Source organism: Argopecten irradians, chromosome 1, assembly GCF_041381155.1.
Source record: "Argopecten irradians isolate NY chromosome 1, Ai_NY, whole genome shotgun sequence".
Lineage (NCBI taxonomy): Eukaryota > Metazoa > Mollusca > Bivalvia > Pectinida > Pectinidae > Argopecten > Argopecten irradians.
The window spans coordinates 58871589-58898144 of record NC_091134.1 but is presented as its reverse complement, the minus strand read 5'-3'; the positions used below and the strand labels follow the sequence as shown (position 1 = coordinate 58898144).

Below are 26556 nucleotides of genomic sequence, written 5' to 3'. Positions count from 1 at the left end.
GCATGTTGATGTGAGGTGTATAAGTACATAATGTATATCAACAACATTATTGTAAGAACTGGGTCCCCATATTTTCAATTAAAATTTTTTTTCACAATCATTATGCCATTTTTACAGTTATCCCTGATAAAAACCAATTGCTAAAATAAGCAAGTGCATATTTTTTCCACTTGCTATTCTGGTATATCTACTTGCAAAAAGCAAGTAAAACAGCCTGAAATTCGAGCCCTGGTTTACTGGATCTGCCAGTAAATACTTTGTATTACTTCCTGTTTATTTGATTTTGAGTATAATAAGTGTAACACTGTTTGAATTCTTTGTTGATAGTTCTAAGTATGACGCGGGATGGTTACATCGAGAGGTATCTAAGTACTATCCGACCGGTGATTCGGCGTTAGGAATGACAACTGAGGATATCAGCTCTACTATCTTTGATGTACTGATCTCGTCTAAAACGGACCACGAGTTACAGAACGATGTAAGTGGTAACAGCCTACTACAAGTTTCTTGGTCTGTCTTACTATTTCATGATATACTGTGTTATGCTACATCAAGGAAACTTATGAAATGGAAGTAAAAGTAAAATTTCATTTAAACATCTGTAAGTAAAGTTTATTGAAACTAGAATCAAAAGAAATACCATTGGTATTTGAGTTTGAATGCAAAATGTTTAGGTCAAAATAAATATACGGTAGATATCTTCCAAAATAAAAAGGAAACAAATTCTTTCACTTTCTGAAAATCTCTCTTAACATATTCAACAGCTGTTTGAACTTATGGGATTTGATCGGTTTGAGCTGATAGAAACATTACTACAAAACAGAGATGGGGTCATACAAAGCTCTCTAACCTCCGACCCTGCAAGCAGGCCCAATAGTGCAAGTAAGTGGCATACATGAAAAGACCATTATTAAAGGGACAATTCAGTGAGGCTAATTATGTTACATAACCACGAAGCAAAATATGACATAATTGTATTGTTCTACATTCCTTATGAAACATATAACAAGGAATATTGACAAATTTCACAACATTGTTAAGTATTTTGATAGATACTGTTGAACTTTCAAATCGTTGATCGATACAATTAAGCAGGTACATGTACCCTGTACCCATAACCGAGCCAAAGTCACGCATGTTAAACAAATGCAATATATAGCCATCAAGAGTTGATGAAATTATTTTTAGACAAGAACATGCATCAAAACAGGTTAACACACTACTGTAAGACCGATTTGAGTAGTTCTAGACAAAAATGTTTTTACTACACTGGCAATGGCCAGGGTTCAGCAAACAAGACATCCGACCACTATGTGTAATGGCGGACAGTAAGCGAGTTTGATCATTTCACGTACATTTCACTACAGTGGACTTTTCTGGAATATCACAGTAAAACCAATAAATCTGATTTATATTAAAACTGGTTTATTTCCGAAATATGTGCAAATTTTAATGTACTTCTAGACTGAAATGTCCATTTAATCCCCAGATTCTGATGTTTTATACACTATTAGATTTTAATCAATTGAGGAGGAAGCTGAAAAATATTCATTACTCATTTTTAGGGAAAAAAGGCGATGGCGGAAACAAACCTGCATATGGCTGTCAGGTCACAGTTCAGGTAGGACTTATCTGCCCCTGACATACTTTTTTTTATAGTTATTAAGTAATATCAAATGAATACTGATGTTATAAGTATAAAGGCCTTGCTAACAAAAAACATGATCAAAGCTTATAAAAGTAAACTGTTTCTAAATTCGGAATGGAATGGTTAATAAGTGTTCTCTTAAAAGAGTAAGGATTATTCTCTGCTTTTGAAAACATACCATATTGTTATACCTTTACTTTGTATTCCTTATACTATTCTATAGTAAAATAAGTCCAATTTTCAGATGTTTGCGCCTGTGAAATGTTGACCGGTCAACATCGAAATGTTGATCGGTCAACATTGCAATGTTGACTGCTAAAGTCATCATGACATCTATAATGTTTGACGTCACATTTCATTAGTATTCGGCACTATTCGGCAACTTCCACCGAAGTGCGTAAACTAATTGCGGCATCGGCATATGTCTGTATGTGGTGAAAAACAGACGGAACCAGACCAAAACTCAATTTGTTTTTATCAATGCTCTATCGTTCTGTGTTCTGCCAAATAGTTAAATCACAAATTTATGAATATTCATTCTTTGTATTTATGTTATTTTAAAACTAAATTGACTACATTCATTTGCTACTATACATTATAAGATAGATAGAAGGTATAACAAAACATTTGTAGACTTAGTTTTCGTTCAACATGTGATATGTTGAATTCTCGGACTGAACTGTTGCCTTCGGCCTCCAGTCTCAGGCAACCGTTTGGTCCTCTTGTTCAACATAACACATGTTGAACGAAAACTAAGTCTACAAATGTATATTGTCATTTGCTGATCAGAACCGTTCTTGTACCGACAGACTGAGCAGGAGAGAAAGCTGATGAAGCAGCTGAGGAAGGATGAGAAGAAGTTTGATAAGAAAGGGGGCTGGCAAGAGGAGGAGGGAGATGTGGCCAGCTTCAATCCCCAGGAACTTCGTAGTCAGAGGTTAGGATACAGCTCTAACTTTATTACATAAAGTGTTGGTATCACCTTCAGTGTCATGCCATATTTATAAAAAGCATTTTAGAAAAAATTGCTGATATATTTGGAATAAACTTAATTGTAAATAGGAAACCTAACTTACTTATTTTGTTATTGTAATTTCAGGGAGGCAGCCCTAAAGTCAGCTACGATGAGCCCTCTGTTTTCTGACAGATCCTTTCAGCCCCGAGCCAGAGAAAAATACCCAAATGTGTACGACGCCATGGAGGAGGCTCGACAGTCTTCAGCCTTTGTAGGAGGGGTCAAGGTCAGTAGTAGTAGCTGTTGTAACCTTTTACCTTTGACCTTTATAGCATGGTTTTGGATGTAATCGGAGTGTTTATGGGAAATGATAAGAAAGTGTACATATCTGATAAATTACTTGTTTAGAAAGTAAGTAGGTTGTCCTGTTCATGGTTAAGTGAAAGTATCTCATTTCAAATTGTTAATTATCCCCAACAAAACACGTTTGCAGGGATATTAAATTGGGCTCTGTCCGTCCGTCCGTCCTTCCGTCTATCCAAGATTCTTTTCGGGGCTTTAACTCATAAACCGTTCAATGCAGCTCCTTGAAATTTCCTGTATGTATCAGACAAGTGCCCTAAATGTACCGGTACCTTTTGCAATTGTGGACCTTTCATGTTTGGTATTTTTTCTGTGACCTTGGAAACTTGTTAAAAAAATACCAAATTACTGTTTTTTTGTTACCTGTTGTTATTATTTTTTTCATTTTCAGTTTTACAATACTCACATACATTTAAAGTTATTCTTAAATAACTGTTACTTTGAGCTTGATAAATACATGTATTTGGGTTTTCATACCAACTGCAGGGTGCGGGGAAAAAAGCTAAGCTTTGCAGCTTCTTGTTTGTTTTTAGATCTAACAAAAGTAAATAAAAGTAATGATTATTTGATTTATTGTCTGATAACAGTTGGTGCTTCCTGATTCCTTTAATCGAAAATCTTACAAACTTTACGAGGAGGTCCACATCCCACACACTGAAGCGTCCGCTCTCACCGTCGGAAACAACAGAGTTCCTATAGCCAATCTGGATGAGGTCTGTAATAAATATGGAGTATATATTTAGGCTAGTTTAGGCACGACTAATATATTTCAAACCTTGTTTACATAATATCAGTTATTTATATCTTCATTAGAAAGTGCTACGTTATGTAAGGTTTTCAGTGCTATAAGCTCTTAACTGAAGTACAATTTCGCTAATTGCACCTTTTAAATGCTTGTTCATCATTGTATAAACCATTCAAAATTTGGCATTGATCTAAAACTTGTACATACCAAATTCAAAATTGATGTATGTAGATGTTACTTTAAAACTACCAGAAGGATAATAGATATTGATGATAATATACTGTTGTATAAGACAAGCTGAAAAATGTACTACTAGACCAGAGTTTGAACCTGGGATATCTGAACACTGGTCAGATGCTTTATTAATTGAGAGACTTGGTAGCCGGTGATTACTTCATCCAGAATTAAATATTACAATGGAGTAATTCAAATTACACACTTAAGCAAAATCAATTTGTGATGATTCCAATTAAAAATCAAATTTTAAGAACAATAGATATAAAATGAGATATGTATTGTTTTCTGTGACAGGTTGCACAGATTGCGTTTAGAGGGACGACGACCCTTAATCGTATCCAGTCCCTCGTGTTTGAAGCTGCCTACAAAACCAATGAGAACCTGTTAATCTGTGCTCCAACAGGTGCCGGTAAAACAAATATCGCCATGTTAACTATTCTCCACGAAATCAAGCAGCATATCTCGCAGGGGGTCATCAAAAAAGACGAATTCAAGGTAAAGCAAGAAAAAGGATCTCAGACTGAATATAAAATTGACATATACATATATATGATTGTGATAAAGAAAGAATATTACATTTATTGGCTACTGAAATAAAAAAAATAATTTTGCAAAGTTCAGGTCTATGAATACAATACACCATCTACCCAATCTTCAAACACATGCTTATCTTAGAGGAAAGAGAGAGGGAAAAAATATGATTTGGAAATTTATAATACCTGCCATAACTCCTGGTTGGTCTAGACTTTGTATCAGCTTATTCAAACTATGACATATTTCAGGAATTTTTTTTGTCAAGTTCATATAAAACATTTGCATTTAAATTGTTGTGAAAAGAGATAAAAGTTTATCAGATCAGGAGTATTCAACTGTATGCAAATAGATGTAGGGAAAGGGGTATGGGTTAGCTGTTGACTTACAGTTCTAGGTTATAATTCTAAATTTGTAATCTGATTTTGATACAGATAGTGTATGTAGCTCCTATGAAGGCGCTGGCTGCTGAGATGGTTCGGAACTTTGGGAGTCGTCTGGACTCCCTAGGGATAACAGTTAGAGAACTTACAGGTGATATGCAGCTGACCAAGGCTGAGATACTGAAAACGCAGGTAATGTATTTATATTATCTCTCAGGTATGTCATGTATCACAGGGAACAATGGTTCTTCTAACTTTGACAGGTAAATTTCATTATTTACACTGCAAATTTTTATGCCAGCCGTGAAATTATGGTGGGGACATAATATTGACATATAGTAATGCCCATGTCTGACCTGTCACATCACATCCCATTCCATCATTATCTGTTCCATTCAGCTATTATCATAACAGGTATATTTTGTGATTTACAGACTTTGCTTCTTTCTTCTATGATGTTTCTAAAATTTTACTGGAATAGGAAATATACAAGTCAGAGTTTTTTAGGGAAAGAGTTTTTGTAATAAATAGCTGTGACTACTGGGTAATAACTTCATTTGACATTGACCTTTTGACCTTGTAGATGCTGGTGACGACCCCTGAGAAGTGGGATGTGGTTACAAGAAAGAGTACTGGAGATGTGGCTCTGGCTCAGCTCGTTAAACTGATCATCATTGATGAGGTGCACCTTCTCCATGACGATCGTGGAGCTGTTATAGAGAGTCTTGTTGCAAGGACGCTAAGACAGGTAAACAGTGTGATTTGCTACTTTACAAAGTTAAGATTAGTATTCTTGATTTTTCAATAATCAAAACAAATGATAAAACACATTAATGACAATGAGTTTGTCTTAAATCGTTCAGCTTCCAAAGCTTGACTTTAATTGGATTTCTTTAATAATAAGGATTTTACAGTAAAAAGAGGAAATTGTATTTTCAATTTCAACCTTACTTTCTTACCTGCTTTTGTACAGGTGGAGAGTTCCCAGAACATGATCCGAATCATTGGCCTGTCTGCCACACTACCAAACTACTTAGATGTGGCCCGCTTCCTCCACGTCAACCCCTATCTAGGACTCTTCTTCTTTGATGGCCGCTTCCGACCTGTACCTCTTGGACAGACCTTTGTTGGTGAGGCAATGTTAAACTAAGCTTTTGTTAGGCAATCGGTGTATTCAGAATACTGTCATTGGCAATAGATTATAGCCATTTGTAACTATATTAATCTAAAAAAATTCATTGGTGTCAATGCTGTTCATTCAAATTAGAAAGAATTTTGTGCTGATTAATACCTGGTTGGTTAGTGATCGCAGATGTTGATATAATCAGAAACATGATTATCTTGATAAAAATATAGAGAACTATGAGCCTTTAGTAACTAAAGAAAATGAGGAATGTGGATTGAAACAGTCATAACTCTTGTTTTTAAGTTAACCATTACAGAGAGTGTTATTTTGATCAGCTAAACAAAAACTTTAGTCTGAGATTGTTGCATTATCCTGGAGTCTAAGACAGGAGTCCGAGTTGATGCCAATATATAAGTGGACTTTGTATGTTTTATACAGGAATCAAGTCGACCAACAAGATGCAACAGTTACAAGACATGAATACAGTCTGTTATGAAAAAGTCTTGGAGCAGGTTAAAAAGGGTTATCAGGTAAGCTGGGATAATTAAAATATACTGTCTATACAGAGTTATGTAAAGCCATGTTTGTGTAAAAATCTAAGGTCTATTTCTAGTTTTTACGATTTATTAATAAATATTAATAAATAAATACAAAGCCTAAAAACCAGAATGTTCCAAGAAGTAATTTATCTTTAATTTGCATATGATTTTACCATGTAGACAATGGTCTTTGTCCACGCTCGGAATGATACAGTCAGAACAGCGAGTGTTCTCAATGAAATGGCTAAAAACAATGGAGACAGTGGGTTCTTTGTTCCGGACCATAGTATTCAGTATGGGGATGCTCTCAAAAGTGTGAGTAGGATACACATTTTATACACTTATGTTAATATGCGTTTAATTATATTATTAAAGAGAAATCTTTGAGATAACCTAACTGTTAAAGTAGAAGGTAAAAATAACAGAAATGTTCTCAAAGGTAGCAGCGGTATATATAAGAGATCCAAGATTACCTTAAGTATAGAGGTAGGCGGTGAAATTTTCTGTGAGTTTATATCTTCACTAAGTGTAATTGACTAATTAATGTAAAATATGTGTTCAGATAATGAGATCACGGAACAAGCAGTTGAAGGAGATGTTCCCGGACGGGTTTGGATGTCATCACGCGGGTATGCTGCGATCGGACCGTAACTTGGTGGAGCGTTACTTTGCTAAAGGTTTTATCAAATGTCTTGTGTGTACAGCTACACTGGCTTGGGGCGTGAACCTTCCAGCTCATGCTGTTATCATCAAGGTGGGTAGCAGAAGTATTAACATAGGGAGACGTCATCTACAAATTATTTCTAGCTTTCTAAAATGAAATCAATGGCTTATTGGTAGATAGGAATGCAATCCCATTTTTAGCTCACCTGGCCCGAAGGGCCGGTGAGCTTATGTCATGGGCGCGGCGTCCGTCGTCCGTTCCGTCCGTCCGTCGGCCGTCCGTCCGTCGTCCGTACATCGTACCGTTCCGTCAACATTTCCTTTAAATCGTCTACTCGTCATTGAGTTCTGGCATGGATTGTAACCAAATTTGGCGCATCAAACAATCCTTTGGGGAAGGGGAAACAGAACTTGTATAAAATTTGGTCTCTGCATCCCCCCTGGGTTGGCCTAGGGGGGCGGGGTAGGCCCCAAAAGGGTTAAATAGAGGTTAAATCCTATAAATCCTCGCTACTTTTCTAGGGGGGGTGGGAGTTCTGCATGGATTGTATTAGCCGAAATTAGACCACAAAACATCTGCTTAACCAAAGGGGGTAGGTGGAACAGAACATGTAAACCAATTTTGGCTTCTGTCCCCGCCCTGTGTCAAGATGGGCGGTGGCCCAAATAAGGGTGAAATAGAGGAAACATCCTATAAATCTGCTACATGATCCTATGAGTTCTGGCATGGATTGTTACCAAATTTTGACCAGGAAACATCCTATGGGTGGGGATGGGTGACATAACTTTGTATAAAGTTTTAGGTCTCAGGTCCCCCCAGGGTGGCAGGAGGGGCGGTGGCCCAAATTAGGTGTTAAAATAGTAAATATCCTTTAAATTGCTACTTGAGTTCTCAAGAGATCTGCCTTGGATATGTACACTGCAAAATTGACCACAAACATCCTTGAGGGGAAATGGGGAACATAACTTGTATAAATTTTGGCTCTGTAGTACCCCGGCTGGGGCAGGAGGGGCGGGGACCCAATAGAGGCGTAATCAGAGGGTAAAATTCTCGATTTAATTCGCTACTTGTCCATAGGAGTTTCTGCATGGATTCTGTAACAAATTTGGCCCAGAAACATCCTTGGGGAAGGGGAATCAGAATCTTGTATAAATTTTGGCATCTGACCCCCAGGGGGCAGGAGAGGGCGGGGCCCAATAGGGGTAATAGAGGTATAATCCTATAATTCGCTTACTTGTTCCTAGTGTTCTGAATGGATTGTAACAAATTTGGCCACAAACATCCTTGGGGAAGGGGAACAAGGTACCTTGTATATAAATTTTGGCTCTGTCCCCAGGGCCGGTAGGTCAAGGGGCGGGGCCCAATAGGGGTATAGAGAGTGTACAATCCCTATAAAATTGCTACTTGTCCTAGAGTTCTGCATGGATTGTAACCAAATTTGGCCAGAAACATCCTTGGGGGAAGGGGAACAGAACTTGTATAAATTTTGGCTCTGACCCTCAGGGGGCAGGAAGGGCGGGGCCCAATAGGGGAAATAGAGGTAAATCCTAAAAAATTCTACTTGTCTTAGAGTTCTGCATGGATTGTAACCAAATTTGGCCAGAAACATCCTTGGGGTTAACAGAATTCGTATAAATTTTGACTTTGACCCCCCTGGAGGAGAAAGAGTGGGGCCCAATAGGGGAATTAGAGGTAAATATCCTAATTTCTTCAGAAAAGAAACAATGAACTTATATTCAGAACATTACTTGGCATTACAAACCAGGTGAGCGATACAGGCCCTCTGGGCCTCTTGTTAAAATCATTTTAAAGAACAATCAGCTTTATAATATAGTTAATTGTGGATATAATCAGCAATAGCCACACATGGTGTTTGGTACCAATACCTTTTACTGTCTGAATATAAAACCACATTGATGAAAGGATTTTAGCCTATTTGACCCCTGTGACCTTGAATGAAGGACTATTTTAAATGCCCAGGATATTACCCTTACATCTAACTACTCTTGTTGGCCTGCAATGGAAGGTATCTCATTCATGAAGGTGAAACCCAAATATTTCATCATTGTTGAATATGTTTAAGATATGTATAGGTAAAATCCACAAATATCACTGTTTCTTTTTTAGGGTACCCAACTTTATGATGCTAAGAAAGGGTCCTTTGTGGATTTGGGTATATTGGATGTGATGCAGATCTTTGGTCGAGCTGGACGTCCTCAGTTTGACAAGTTTGGGCACGGAACAATCATCACAACACATGATAAACTGTCCCACTATCTGTCTCTGATGACGAGGCAGAACCCCATAGAGAGTCAGTTCTGTGTCAGTCTGACGGATAATCTTAACGCTGAGGTAAAGAGAAAGAGAGGTATTCTGGGTTGTAGTTTATATGGACCAAGAAAGAGAGAGGAACACTAGTGTTGTGGTATTGGATGGGGGTTTGGATAAAATGTGATGGAGGCATCTTTTCGACTCCTGTCTCGCAGATAATTTTAACACTGAGAAATGAGGAGAAGGAAAGAGAAGATTCCTAGGGTCATAGGGTTGTACCATATGGAGGGTGGATGAGGGGGTATCAAGTGGTAATAATTCTGCTTGAATTTCATAGTATACTTGATAATTAATCATTTTCGAATTCCATTATATTAATTTCATTCAGAGAATATGGACCTGTATTTAGATTTCAAGCATTCTCTTAATCATCTGATTTCTAGATTGCTCTTGGGACAGTGACAAATGTTGAGGAGGCAGTCAAGTGGCTGGAGCTACAACTTACCTGTATGTACGCATGAAGTGTAATCCTCTGGTGTACGGCATAATCTACAATACTTATTGAGGTATCGTCATAGTTACCTTCTTGTGTACAGCATCAACTACAATATCTATTGAGGTATTGTCTATAGTTACCTTCTTGTAGTACGAGCATCAATCACAATACAATATGAGGTATGTTATAGTTACCTTCGTTGTGTAGCTGCATCAACTACATATACTATTGAGGTATGTCATAGTTACCTTTCTTGTGTACAGCATGCAACTACAATACTATTGAAGGTATGGTTATAGTTTACCTTCTGCTGTACAGCATCAACTTCACAATACTATTGAGGTAGGTCATAGTTACCTTCTTGTGAACAGCAACAACTACAAGTACTATGAGGGTAAGGTTATAGTACCTTTACATGTGTACAGCATCAACTACAATACAATTGAGGTATGTTATAGTTACCATTACTGTTACGTGCGATCAACTACAATACTTATTGAGGTATGTCATATAGTTACCTTTTGTGTCCTGCATCAATACAATCCTATTGATGTATGACATAAGTTTTACCGCTATCTTGTGATACGGCATCAACTACAATATCTATTAGAGGTATGTCATAGTTACCTTCTTGTGTACAGCATCAACTACACATACTATATTAGGTATGTGCATAGATACCCTTCTTGTGACCGAACAGCATCAACTACAGTATCTATGTAGGTTAAGTTATAGTACCTTTCTTGATGAACAGCATCAATTACAATACAATTGAGGTATTTTATAGATACCACTCTTGTGTAACAACTATCATTGACAATACAAATTGTAGGTAAGTCCATCAGTACCCCTCCTTGTGTTATGGCATCAATTACAAATACTATTTGAGGTATGTAATAGATATACCGTCTGGTACAGCACAACATACAATAAAATTGATGGGGTTTTAGGAGGAAAGACATAGTTAGCCTCTTGTATGTTACAGCATCAACTACAATACAAATAGAGGAAATGTCAACATATACCTTCTTGTGTTACAGTCAACAACTACAATTCAAAAAGATTACATAGTTACAAAGTTACCTTCTTAGTGTATTTCATCAACTACAAAGACTATTGAGGTAATGTAAAGACACCTCTTGTTATACAGCTTCCACTACAATACTAATGAGTGTATGTTCATAGTTAATCCTTCTTGGTGTACAGCATCAACTTACAATACTAATAGAGTATGTTAAAGATTTACCGTATCTTGTGTATATCATCAACAAAAAAACAATTGTAAGTATGTCATAGTTTTTTTTTTACCTTCTAGGTGTAATTTCAACAACTACACATACTAATCAGGTATGGGTCATAGTTACCATTCATGTGGTATGCAGCATCATAACTACAATACAAATGAGGTAGCTGTATACAGATAGCCAGTTCTTGATGATATTTCATCAACAACAATAACCATAGATGTTAAAGATTACAGTTTTACCATCATGTGAACATCAATCAATTACAATACTAATGAGGTATGTTATCGTTAACCTTCTGTATAATCAACAGCAACTACAATACAAATATGAGGAATTTCAAATGTACCTGTACTTGTGTATTTCATCAACTACAATACTATATGAGGTACTGTTCAATAGTAACCCTTCAATGTGTACGGCATCAACTACAAAACTATTGTAGGTATTTCATCGTTACCTATCTTGTGTAATTTCATCAGACTACCAATACAATAGAGGTAAGTCCAATAGTTACCATTCTTAGAGAAACAGCAATCAATTACAATCCAATTGAGGTATGGCCATAGTTTACCCTCTTGTGTAAAATGCATCAACTACAATACTATAGATGTAAGTCATATTGTACCTTCTTGTGTAACAGCAATCAATTACAATACCTAATAGAGTTATTCCAAAGTTACCTACTTTGTGTACAAGCACTCAACAACCAGACAAAAGAGGTTATGTTTATCAAGTGTTTACCCTTAGCTTGTGTATTTTCATCAACTACAATACAAATTTAGGTATGACATAGTTACATTCTTGTGTACTTGCATCAACTACAATACTATTGAGGATATGTCATAGTTACCATCCTTTTGTATCGGCATCGAACAAACAATACAATGAGGTATGTTATAGATACCATTACAATAGTGAGTACGGCATCACCAAGCCATACCTATATGAGGAAAGTCTTAGTTACCCATCATGTGAACTTGCAACAAACTTACAAAAGCAAAAGAGGGTAAGATAAGTTTACCTTTCTGTGTACGGCAATCAACTACAAATACTAATTGAGGTATGTCATAGTTACCGCTTCTTGTGTACAGCGTCAACAACAATACTATTGAGGTCTTGACAGTAGTTACCTTTCTTGTGTTACGGCATCCAACAACAATACTATTTAGCAGGTAGGGCGTGTAGAATAGTAGCCTGCCTGCCCCTATTGCATATGATCGAAAAAGGCGACCTAAATTTGATCATTATCTGTTTCACTTCTTCAACGTCGACATTTGTATCTTCCTTAATGTCCTCCCAGGGCACCTGCACACTTTTTGTTCCTTGAGTTGAGCCACCGCCCCTTTTAGGAAGCTTCTGGGTGTAACTGTCCCCTGGCCGGAAACACAGAAAGTCTATAAAAGTGGTATTTCTGCTCCTAGCTTAGCGTTCTGCAAACATGTAGTTGTGACGACTGGTAGCCCGATGTCAGTCTAATGTGACCGGTTTGGTGTGTATGCTTGTTGTCTTCGGCGCATGCTTCAGTGATATAGCACAATAAAAAGGGCACAGTCCACAAAACCAAGAAGACACAACACAAACATAGCAGTCTCCCATACACTCACCACTGCACAACAGAACACAGCAACACACTCGCATACAGATGCCGTTCCTTACATGACCATAGCCATTCAACTACAATACTATTGATGTATGTCATAGTTACAGTTCTTGTGTACGGCATCAACTACAATACTATTGAGGTATGTCATAGTTACCTTCTTGTGTACAGCATCAACTACAATACTATTGAGGTATGTCATAGTTACCTTCTTGTGTACAGCATCAACTACAATACTATTGAGGTATGTCATAGTTACCTTCTTGTGTGTACAGCATCAACTACAATACTATTGAGGTATGTCATAGTTACCTTCTTGTGTACAGCATCAACTACAATACTATTGAGGTATGTCATAGTTACCTTCTTGTGTACGAGCATCAACTACAATACTATTGAGGTATGTCATAGTTACCTTCTTGTGTACGTGCATCAACTACAATACTATTGAGGTATGTCATAGTTACCTTCTTGTGTACAGCATCAACTACAATACTATTGAGGTATGTCATAGTTACCTTCTTGTGTACAGCATCAACTACAATACTATTGAGGTATGTCATAGTTACCTTCTTGTGTACAGCATCAACTACAATACTATTGAGGTATGTCATAGTTACCTTCTTGTGTATTTCATCAACTACAATACTATTGAGGTATGTCATAGTTACCTTCTTGTGTACAGCATCAACTACAATACTATTGAGGTATGTCATAGTTACCTTCTTGTGTACAGCATCAACTACAATACTATTGAGGTATGTCATAGTTACCTTCTTGTGTACAGCATCAACTACAATACTATTGAGGTATGTCATAGTTACCTTCTTGTGTACAGCATCAACTACAATACTATTGAGGTATGTTATAGTTACCTTCTTGTGTACAGCATCAACTACAATACTATTGAGGTATGTCATAGTTACCTTCTTGTGTACAGCATCAATTACAATACTATTGAGGTATGTCATAGTTACCTTCTTGTGTACAGCATCAACTACAATACTATTGAGGTATGTTATAGTTACCTTCTTGTGTACAGCATCAACTACAATACTATTGAGGTATGTCATAGTTACCTTCTTGTGTACAGCATCAACTACAATACTATTGAGGTATGTCATAGTTACCTTCTTGTGTACAGCATCAACTACAATACTATTGAGGTATGTCATAGTTACCTTCTTGTGTACAGCATCAACTACAATACTATTGAGGTATGTCATAGTTACCTTCTTGTGTACAGCATCAACTACAATACTATTGAGGTATGTCATAGTTACCTTCTTGTGTACAGCATCAACTACAATACTATTGAGGTATGTCATAGTTACCTTCTTGTGTACAGCATCAACTACAATACTATTGAGGTATGTCATAGTTACCTTCTTGTGTACAGCATCAACTACAATACTATTGAGGTATGTCATAAGTTACCTTCTTGTGTACAGCATCAACTACAATACTATTGAGGTATGTGTATAGTTACCTTCTTGTGTACAGCATCAACTACAATACTATTGAGGTATGTCATAGTTACCTTCTTGTGTACAGCATCAACTACAATACTATTGAGGTATGTCATAGTTACCTTCTTGTGTACAGCATCAACTACAATACTATTGAGGTATGTCATAGTTACCTTCTTGTGTACAGCATCAACTACAATACTATTGAGGTATGTCATAAGGCAATTACCTCTTGTGTACAGCATCAACTACAATACTATTGAGGTATGTCATAGTTACCTTCTTGTGTACAGCATCAACTACAATACTATGAGGATATGTCATAGTTACCAACTTCTATGTGTAACAGCATCAACTACATACATTGAGTTATGTCATCAGTTACCCAACTTGAGTACAGCAGCAACAACAATTTATTGATGGAATGTCGAATAGTAACCTTCTTCGTGTACATCATCCAATCAACAATGCATTTGAGTATTGTCAAAGTGAACCTGCTTTCTGTGTACACAATCAATAAATACTACTACTATTTGAGGTATGTTTATAGTTGGTACCTTTCAAGAGTACAAAGCAATCAACGAAACAACAATACAATTGATGGTATGTTATATGAGTTTACACATCCTTGTCTATCATGCATCTAACCTACAAATACAATTTGAGGAATGAAATAGTCCAGCCTTCCTTGAGTACATCAGTACTAACTACACAACTATTGAGTTACGTTGTTATAGTTACCGAACTCATTGTGTTACAAGTACCAGCAACAATCTACACTAAGCTAATTGAGGTAATTTTATATTAACCTATCATGCAGTGTACAGCCTCAACCAATCAATAGCAATTGAAGATAGTGTAAATATTTTCCCTCCCCTTGAGATACATTCTATCGAACTACAAAACTAATGATGTATGTCCATAGTTACCTTCTTGTGTAACACATCTACCACAAAACTATTTAAGTATGTCCATAGTTACCTTCTTGTGTAACTGGCATCCCACTACAATACTATAGAGGTTTGTCACAGGTTACCTTATTGTGTACTGCATCAACTACAATATAATGAAGGTATTTATAGTTACCTTCTTGTTTACAGCTTCACTACAATACTATTGAGGTATGTCATAGTTACCATTCTTGTTACGGCAGCAACTCCAATACTATTGAAGTATGATCATAGTTTACCGTCTTTTTTACGTTCATCCACTACAATAACTATTAGGAGTATGTCATATTACCTTCTAGTGTACGGCATCAACACAATACTATGAGTAAGTCATAGTTGACCTTATTGTGTACTGACAACAACGACAATTCTATTGAAGGTTATGGTACATCAGTTTACCTTCTTGTGTATCGCTATCAATCTACAATACTATTGAGGTATGTCATCGTTACCTTCTTGTGTACAGCATTACTACAATACTATTGAGGTATTTATAGTTACCTTCTTGTGTACAGCAATCAACTACAAATTCTATTGAGGGATGTCATAGTCATCCTTCTTGTGTACAGCATCAACTACAATACTATGAGGTATGTCCCCATAGTTACCTTCTAGGTACAGCAACAACAACCATATCTATTTAGAGTATGGTCATCAGTTACCGAAATTCTTCGAGGACAGCATCAACTAAACAACAATACTAATGAGGTATTTCAAAGTTTACCCCTTGCATAAGTGATCACCAGCATTCAACTACAAGTACCCTATTGAGGTTATTATAATGAGTGGTTACCATATATGTGTACCATCATCACCAACAATACATTTTGAGGTGTATGTTATCGTTACGCATCTTTTTCGTGTTACCCAGCATTAACTACAATACTATATGATGTATGGTATATTTACCCTCTTGTGTACTCGCATCAACTACAATACAATTGAGGTATGTCAATAGTTACCTACTATGTGTACCGGCAATCAACTACAAAACAATAGAGGTAATCATATTGACCTTCTTGTTTACAGCAATCAACTACAAAACTATTGAGGTATTCAAGCCACTTTCTTTTGTACATGCATCAACTACAAAACAAATGAGGTATTTTGAAAGTTTATCCCAACATAGTGTACTGCAATCAACAACAAATCAAAAATAGGTTATGTTAATAGTTTAGCCGAGAACATTGAGTACTGCAGTCAACTAACCAATACTATTGAGGTTATGTCCAAAGTAACCATTCTTGTGCTAAAGGCAACAACCACTTACCAAACTATTGAGGTATGTTATAGTATACCGTCTAGAGTTCAAAGCATCAACTTACACTACTATTGAAAGGTATGTCATAGTTACGCATTGCACAGCATCAACAACAATTACTATTATGAGGTATGTTATAGTTACCTTCTTGTGTACAGCATTACAATACTATTGATGTATGTTACCTTCCCTTGTCTACGGCATCAACGTAACAATACAAGTAGTTTCCATAGTTGAAGGTATGTATGATAGTTACCTTTCATTCTTGTGTATCAGTTTAACCTTCTTGATGTACAGCATCAACTACAAACTTATATGAGGTATGTTATAGTTACCTTCTTGTGTACAGCATCAACTACAATATATTGAGGTATGTCATAGTTACCTTCTTGTGTACAGCATCAACTACAATACTATTGAGGTATGTCATAGTTACCTTCTTGTGTACAGCATCAACTACAATACTATTGAGGTATGTTATAGTTACCTTCTTGTGTACAGCATCAACTACAATACTATTGAGGTATGTCATAGTTACCTTCTTGTGTATTCAGCTTCTACTACAATACTATTGAGGTATGTATAGTACCTTCTTGTGTACAGCATCAACTACAATACTATTGAGGTATGTCATAGTTACCTTCTTGTGTACAGGCATCAACTACAATACTATTGAGGTATGTCATAGTTACACTTCTTGTGTACAGCATCAACTACAAATACTATTGAGGTATGTCATAGTTACCTTCTTGTGTACAGCATCAACTACAATACTATTGAGGTATGTCATAGTTACCTTCTTGTGTACGGCATCAACTACAATACTATTGAGGTATGTCATAGTTACCTTCTTGTGTACAGCATCAACTACAATACTATTGAGGTATGTCATAGTTACCTTCTTGTGTACAGCATCAACTACAATACTATTGAGGTATGTCATAGTTACCTTCTTGTGTACAGCATCAACTACAATACTATTGAGGTATGTCATAGTTACCTTCTTGTGTACAGCATCAATTACAATACTATTGAGGTATGTCATAGTTACCTTCTTGTGTACAGCATCAATTACAATACTATTGAGGTATGTCATAGTTACCTTCTGTGTACAGCATCAATTACAATACTATTGAGGTATGTCATAGTTACCTTCTTGTGTACGGCATCAACTACAATACTATTGAGGTATGTCATAGTTACCTTCTTGTGTACAGCATCAACTACAATACTATTGAGGTATGTTATAGTTACCTTCTTGTGTACAGCATCAACTACAATACTATTGAGGTATGTCATAGTTACCTTCTTGTGTACAGCATCAACTACAATACTATTGAGGTATGTCATAGTTACCTTCTTGTGTACAGCATCAACTACAATACTATTGAGGTATGTCATAGTTACCTTCTTGTGTACAGCATCAACTACAATACTATTGAGGTATGTCATAGTTACCTTCTTGTGTACAGCATCAACTACAATACTATTGAGGTATGTCATAGTTACCTTCTTGTGTACGGCATCAACTACAATACTATTGAGGTATGTTATAGTTACCTTCTTGTGTACAGCATCAAACTACATACTATTGAGGTATGTCATAGTTACCTTCTTGTGTACAGCATCAACTACAATACTATTGAGGTATGTCATTAGTTACCTTCTTGTGTACAGCATCAACTATTCAATACAAGTATTGAGGTATGTCATAGTTACCTTCTTGTGTACAGCATCAAACTACAATACTATTGAATGTCATTAGTTACCTAGTTACCTTCTTGTGTACAAGTTACCTTCTTGTGCGTAAGCATACAACTACAATACTTGAGGTATGTCATAGTTACCTTCTTGTGTACAGCATCAACTACAATACTATTGAGGTGATGTTATAGTTACCTTCTTGTGTACAGCATCAACTTACACATACTATTGAGTATGTCATAGTTACCTTCTTGTGTACAGCATCAACTACAATTACTTATTGAGGTATGTTATAGTTACCTTCTTGTGTACAGCATCAACTACAATACTATTGAGGTATGTCATAGTTACCTTCTTGTGTACCAGCATCAACTACAATACTATTGAGGTATGTCATTAGTTACCTTCTTGTGTACAGCATTCAACTACAATACTATTGAGGTATGTCATAGTTACCTTCTTGTGTACAGCATCAACTACAATACTATTGAGGTTGTCATAGTTACCTTCTTGTGTACAGCATCAACTACAATACTATTGAGGTATGTCATAGTTACCTTCTTGTGTACAGCATCAACTACAATACTATTGAGGTATGTCATAGTTACCTTCTTGTGTACAGCAGCAACTACAATACTATTGAGGTATGTTATAGTTACCTTCTTGTGTACAGCATCACTACAATACTATTGAGGTATGTTATAGTTACCTTCTTGTGTACAGCATCAACTACAATACTATTGAGGTATGTCATAGTTACCTTCTTGTGTACAGCATCAAACTTCAATACTATTGAGGTATGTTATAGTTACCTTCTTGTGTACAGCATCAACTACAATACTATTGAGGTATGTCATAGTTACTCTCTTGTGTACGGCATCAACTACAATACTATTGAGGTATGTCATAGTTACCTTCTTGTGTACAAGCATCAACTACAATACTATTGAGGTATGTTATAGTTACCTTCTTGTGTACAGCATCAACTACAATACTATTGAGGTATGTCATAGTTACCTTCTTGTGTACAGCATCAACTACAATACTATTGAGGTATGTCATAGTTACCTTCTTGTGTACAGCATCAACTACAATACTATTGAGGTATGTCATAGTTACCTTCTTGTGTACAGCATCAACTACAATACTATTGAGGTATGTTATAGTTTACCTTCTTGTGTAACAGCATCAACTACAATACTATTGAGGTATGTCATAGTTACCTTCTTGTGTACAGCATCAACTACAATACTATTGAGGTATGTCATAGTTACCTTCTTGTGTACAGCATCAACTACAATACTATTGAGGTATGTTATAGTTACCTTCTTGTGTACAGCATCAACTACAATACTATTGAGGTATGTCATAGTTACCTTCTTGTGTACAGCATCAACTACAATACTATTGAGGTATGTCATAGTTACCTTCTTGTGTACAGCATCAACTACAATACTATTGAGGTATGTCATAGTTACCTTCTTGTGTACAGCATCAACTACAATACTATTGAGGTATGTGTTATAGTTACCTTCTTGTGTACAGCATCAACTACAATACTATTGAGGTATGTCATAGTTACCCTTCTTGTGTACAGCATCAACTACAATACTATTGAGGTATGTCATAGTTACCTTCTTGTGTACGGCATCAAATACAATACTATTGAGGTATGTCATAGTTACCTTCTTGTGTACAGCATCAACTACAATACTATTGAGGTATGTCATAGTTACCTTCTTGTGTACAGCATCAACTACAATACTATTGAGGTATGTCATAGTTACCTTCTTGTGTACGCATCAACTACAATACTATTGAGGTATGTCATAGTTACCTTCTTGTGTACAGCATCAACTACAATACTATTGTAGGTATGTTATAGTTACCTTCTTGTGTACAGCATCAACTACAATACTATTGAGGTATGTCATAGTTACCTTCTTGTGTACAGCATCAACTACAATACTATTGAGGTATGTTATAGTTACCTTCTTGTGTACAGCATCAACTACAATACTATTGAGGTATGTCCATAGTTACCTTCTTGTGTACAGCATCAACTACAATACTATTGAGGTATGTTATAGTTACCTTCTTGTGTACGGCATCAACTACAATACTATTGAGGTATGTTATAGTTACCTTCTTGTGTACAGCATCAACTACAATACTATTGAGGTATGTTATAGTTACCTTCTTGTGTACAGCATCAACTACAATACTATTGAGGTATGTCATAGTTACCTTCTTGTGTACAGCATCAACTACAATACTATTGAGGTATGTCATAGTTACCTTTTTGTGTACGCATCAACTACAATACTATTGAGGTATGTCATAGTTACCTTCTTGTGTACAGCATCAACTACAATACTATTGAGGTATGTCATAGTTACCTTCTTGTGTACAGCATCAACTACAATACTATTGAGGTATGTCATAGTTACCTTCTTGTGTACAGCATCAACTACAATACTATTGAGGTATGTCATAGTTACCTTCTTGTGTACAGCATCAACTACAATACTATTGAGGTATGTCATAGTTACCTTCTTGTGTACAGCATCAACTACAATACTATTGAGGTATGTTATAGTTACCTTCTTGTGTACAGCATCAACTACAATACTATTGAGGTATGTCATAGTTACCTTCTTGTGTACGGCATCAACTACAATACTATTGAGGTATGTCATAGTTACCTTCTTGTGTACAGCATCAACTACAATACTATTGAGGTATGTCATAGTTACCTTCTTGTGTACGGCATCAACTACAATACTATTGAGGTATGTTATAGTTACCTTCTTGTGTACAGCATCAACTACAATACTATTGAGGTATGTCATAGTTACCTTCTTGTGTACAACATCAACTACAATACTATTGAGGTATGTCATAGTTACCTTCTTGTGTACAGCATCAACTACAATACTATTGAGGTATGTCATTAGTTACCTTCTTGTGTACAGCATCAACTACAATACTATTGAGGTATGTCATAGTTACCTTCTTGTGTACAGCATCAACTACAATACTATTGAGGTATGTCATAGTTACCTTCTTGTGTACTACAGCATCAACTACAATACTATTGAGGTATGTCATAGTTACCTTCTTGTGTACTGCATCAACTACAATACTATTGAGGTATGTTATAGTTACCTTCTTGTGTACAGCATCAACTACAATACTATTGAGGTATGTCATAGTTACCTTCTTGTGTACAGCATCAACTACAATACTATTGAGGTATGTCATAGTTACCTTCTTGTGTACAGCATCAACTACAATACTATTGAGGTATGTCATAGTTACCTTCTTGTGTACAGCATCAACTACAATACTATTGAGGTATGTTATAGTTACCTTCTTGTGTACGGCATCAACTACAATACTATTGAGGTATGTCATAGTTACCTTCTTGTGTACGGCATCAACTACAATACTATTGAGGTATGTTATAGTTACCTTCTTGTGTACAGCATCAACTACAATACTATTGAGGTATGTCATAGTTACCTTCTTGTGTACAGCATCAACTACAATACTATTGAGGTATGTCATAGTTACCTTCTTGTGTACAGCATCAACTACAATACTATTGAGGTATGTCATAGTTACCTTCTTGTGTACAGCATCAACTACAATACTATTGAGGTATGTTATAGTTACCTTCTTGTGTACAGCATCAACTACAATACTATTGAGGTATGTCATAGTTACCTTCTTGTGTACAGCATCAACTACAATACTATTGAGGTATGTTATAGTTACCTTCTTGTGTACAGCATCAATTACAATACTATTGAGGTATGTTATAGTTACCTTCTTGTGTACAGCATCAACTACAATACTATTGAGGTATGTTATAGTTACCTTCTTGTGTACAGCATCAATTACAATACTATTGAGGTATGTCATAGTTACCTTCTTGTGTACGGCATCAACTACAATACTATTGAGGTATGTCATAGTTACCTTCTTGTGTACAGCATCAACTACAATACTATTGAGGTATGTCATAGTTACCTTCTTGTGTACAGCATCAAACTACAATACTATTGAGGTATGTCATAGTTACCTTCTTGTGTACAGCATCAACTAAGCAATACTATTGAGGTATGTCATAGTTACCTTCTTGTGTACAGCATCAACTACAATACTATTGAGGTATGTTATAGTTACCTTCTTGTGTACAGCATCAACTACAATACTATTGAGGTATGTCATAGTTACCTTCTTGTGTACAGCATCAACTACAATACTATTGAGGTATGTCATAGTTACCTTCTTGTGTACAGCATCAACTACAATACTATTGAGGTATGTCATAGTTACCTTCTTGTGTACGGCATCAACTACAATACTATTGAGGTATGTCATAGTTACCTTCTTGTGTACAGCATCAACTACAATACTATTGAGGTATGTTATAGTTACCTTCTTGTGTACAGCATCAACTACAATACTATTGAGGTATGTTATAGTTACCTTCTTGTGTACAGCATCAACTACAATACTATTGAGGTATGTTATAGTTACCTTCTTGTGTACAGCATCAACTACAATACTATTGAGGTATGTCATAGTTACCTTCTTGTGTACGGCATCAACTACAATACTATTGAGGTATGTCATAGTTACCTTCTTGTGTACAGCATCAAACTACAATACTATTGAGGTATGTTATAGTTACCTTCTTGTGTACAGCATCAACTACAATACTATTGAGGTATGTCATAGTTTACCTTCTTGTGTACAGCATCAACTACAATACTATTGAGGTATGTCATAGTTACCTTCTTGTGTACAGCATCAACTACAATACTATTGAGGTATGTCATAGTTACCTTCTTGTGTACAGCATCAACTACAATACTATTGAGGTATGTCATAGTTACCTTCTTGTGTACAGCATCAACTACAATTACTATTGAGGTATGTCATAGTTACCTTCTTGTGTACAGCATCAACTACAATACTATTGAGGTATGTCATAGTTACCTTCTTGTGTACAGCATCAACTACAATACTATTGAGGTATGTCATAGTTACCTTCTTGTGTACAGCATCAACTACAATACTATTGAGGTATGTTATAGTTACCTTCTTGTGTACAGCATCAACTACAATACTATTGAGGTATGTCATAGTTACCTTCTTGTGTACAGCATCAACTACAATACTATTGAGGTATGTCATAGTTACCTTCTTGTGTACAGCATCAAACTACAATACTATTGAGGTATGTCATAGTTACCTTCTTGTGTACAGCATCAACTACAATACTATTGAGGTATGTCATAGTTACCTTCTTGTGTACAGCATCAACTACAATACTATTGAGGTATGTTATAGTTACCTTCTTGTGTACGGCATCAACTACAATACTATTGAGGTATGTCATAGTTACCTTCTTGTGTACAGCATCAACTACAATACTATTGAGGTATGTCATAGTTACCTTCTTGTGTACAGCATCAACTACAATACTATTGAGGTATGTCATAGTTACTTCTTGTGTACAGCATCAACTACAATACTATTGAGGTATGTCATAGTTACCTTCTTGTGTACGGCATCAACTACAATACTATTGAGGTATGTCATAGTTACCTTCTTGTGTACAGCATCAACTACAATACTATTGAGGTATGTCATAGTTACCTTCTTGTGTACAGCATCAACTACAATACTATTGAGGTATGTCATAGTTACCTTCTTGTGTTACGGCATCAACTACAATACTATTGAGGTATGTCATAGTTACCTTCTTGTGTACAGCATCAATACAATACTATTGAGGTATGTCATAGTTACCTTCTTGTGTACAGCATCAACTACAATACTATTGAGGTATGTCATAGTTACCTTCTTGTGTACAGCATCAAATCTACAATACTATTGAGGTATGTCATAGTTACCTTCTTGTGTACAGCATCAACTACAATACTATTGAGGTATGTCATAGTTACCTTCTTGTGTACAGCATCAACTACAATACTATTGAGGTATGTCATTAGTTACCTTCTTGTGTACAGCCATTCAACTACAATACTATTGAGGTATGTCATAGTTACCTTCTTGTGTACAGCAATCAACTACAATACTATTGAGGTATGTCATTGTTTACCTTCTTGTGTACTCGCATCAACTACAATACTATTGAGGTATGTCATAGTTACCTTCTTGTGTACAGCATCAACTACAATACTATTGAGGTATGTCATAGTTACCTTCTTGTGTACGGCATCAACTACAATACTATTGAGGTATGTCATAGTTACCTTCTTGTGTACAGCAAGCATCAACTACAATACTATTGAGGTATGTTATAGTTACCTTCTTGTGTACAGCATCAACTACAATTACTATTGAGGTATGTTATAGTTACCTTCTTGTGTACAGCATCAACTACAATACTATTGAGGTATGTCATAGTTACCTTCTTGTGTACAGCCTCAACTACAATACTATTGAGGTATGTCATAGTTACCCTTCTTGTGTACGGCATCAAACTACAATACTATTGAGGTATGTCATAGTTAACCTTCTTGTGTACAGCATCAAAACTACAATACTATTGAGGTATGTCATAGTTACCTTCATTGTGTACAGCATCAACTACACATACTCATTGAGGTATGTCATAGTTACCGTTCTTGTGTACCAGCATCAACTACAATACTATTGAGGTATGTCATAGTTACCTTCTTGTGTACGGGCATCAACTACAATACTATTGAGGTATGTCAGAGTTACCTTCTTGTGTACAGCATCATACTACAATACTATTGAGGTATGTTCATAGTTACCTTCTTGTGTACAGCATCCAACTACTATACTATTGAGGTATGTCATAGTTACCTTCTTGTGTACAGCATCAACTACATTACTATTGAGGTATGTTCTTTAGTTACCTTCTTGTGTACAGCATCAAAACTTCAATCAATACTATTGAGGTATGTCATAGTACCTTCTTGTGTACGGCATCAACTACAATTACTATTGAGGTATGTTATAGTTACCTTCTTGTGTACGAGGCATCAACTTACAATACTATTGAGGTATGTCATAGTTACATTCTTGTGTACAGCATCAACTACAATACTATTGGTAGGTATGTTCTTAGTTACCTTCTTGTGTACAGGCATCAACTACAATACTATTGAGGTATGTCATAGTTACCTTCTTGTGTACAGCATCAACTACAATACTATTGAGGTATGTAATAGTTAACCTTCTTGTGATACAGCATTCAATTACAATACTTATTGAGGTATGTTATAGCATACAACTTCTAGTGTACAGGCATCAAACTACATTACTATTGAGGTATGTCATAGTTTACCTTCTTGTGTACGGCATCAACTACGAATACTATTGAGGTATGTCATAGTTACCTTCTTGTGTACAGCATCAACTACAATACTATTGAGGTATGTTATAGTTACACCTTCTTGTGTTCGGCAATCATACTTCAATTTTCTATTGAGGTATGTCATAGGTTAACTTGTTGTGTACGGCATCAACTACAATACTATTGAGGTATGGTAGTAGTTACCTTCTTGTTGTACAGGCATCAAAACTTACAATACTATTGAGGTTATGTTATAGATTTCCTTTTTGTGTACACAGCATCAAAACTACAATTCTATTGAGGTATGTCATAGTTACCTTCTTGTGTACGGCATCAAAATACAATACTATTGAGGTATGTTTGTCATAGTTACCTTCTTGTGTACAGCATCAACTACAATAATAATGAATGGTTTGTCATTCTAGTTACCTTCTAGTGTACAAAGCATCAACTTACAATACTATTGAGGTATGTCATAGTTACCTTATTGTGTACAGCATCAAACTACAGTACTATTGAGGTATGTTAGTTACCTTCTTGTGTACTGCATCAACTACATATGACTATTGAGGTATGTATTACAGTTACCTTCTTGCAAATACAGCATACATATTACAATAGGATTGAGGTTAGTGTCATTTCTACCTCAAACTACGCATATGTGTACAGCATCAACTTACAGGTTTACTATTGAGGTATGTTATAGTTTACCATTCTTGTGTACAGCATCAACTTTACAAAACTATTGAGGTATGTCATAGTTACCTTCTTTGTGTACAGCATCAACTACAATACAATACTATTGAGGTTTGTCTTAGTTACCTTCTTGTGTACAGCATCAACTACAATACTATTGAGGTAATGTTATGTCATAGTTACCTTCTTGTGTGTACAGCATTCAATTACAAAATACTATTGAGGTATGTCATAGTTACCATTCTTGTGTACAGGCATCAAACTACAGATACTATTGAGGTGTTAGTCTTAGTTACCTTCTTGTG

The 26556-nt window shown here is 35.9% G+C and overlaps 1 protein-coding gene across 1 annotated transcript in view; it reads left to right on the top strand.

Annotated features, from left to right (window-relative positions):
- Positions 1 to 26556, top strand: part of LOC138336107 (activating signal cointegrator 1 complex subunit 3-like) — a 332564-nt gene that overhangs the window by 8868 nt on the left and 297140 nt on the right. Inside the window, exons 4-18 of the mRNA XM_069285451.1 lie at positions 328 to 478; positions 765 to 882; positions 1566 to 1621; positions 2458 to 2585; positions 2748 to 2889; positions 3554 to 3679; positions 4243 to 4443; positions 4914 to 5054; positions 5446 to 5610; positions 5836 to 5992; positions 6427 to 6518; positions 6708 to 6842; positions 7090 to 7281; positions 9319 to 9543; positions 9906 to 9969. Coding sequence (XP_069141552.1) covers positions 328 to 478; positions 765 to 882; positions 1566 to 1621; positions 2458 to 2585; positions 2748 to 2889; positions 3554 to 3679; positions 4243 to 4443; positions 4914 to 5054; positions 5446 to 5610; positions 5836 to 5992; positions 6427 to 6518; positions 6708 to 6842; positions 7090 to 7281; positions 9319 to 9543; positions 9906 to 9969 — 2093 coding nt within the window. The remainder of the gene's footprint in view (positions 1 to 327; positions 479 to 764; positions 883 to 1565; positions 1622 to 2457; positions 2586 to 2747; positions 2890 to 3553; positions 3680 to 4242; positions 4444 to 4913; positions 5055 to 5445; positions 5611 to 5835; positions 5993 to 6426; positions 6519 to 6707; positions 6843 to 7089; positions 7282 to 9318; positions 9544 to 9905; positions 9970 to 26556) is intronic.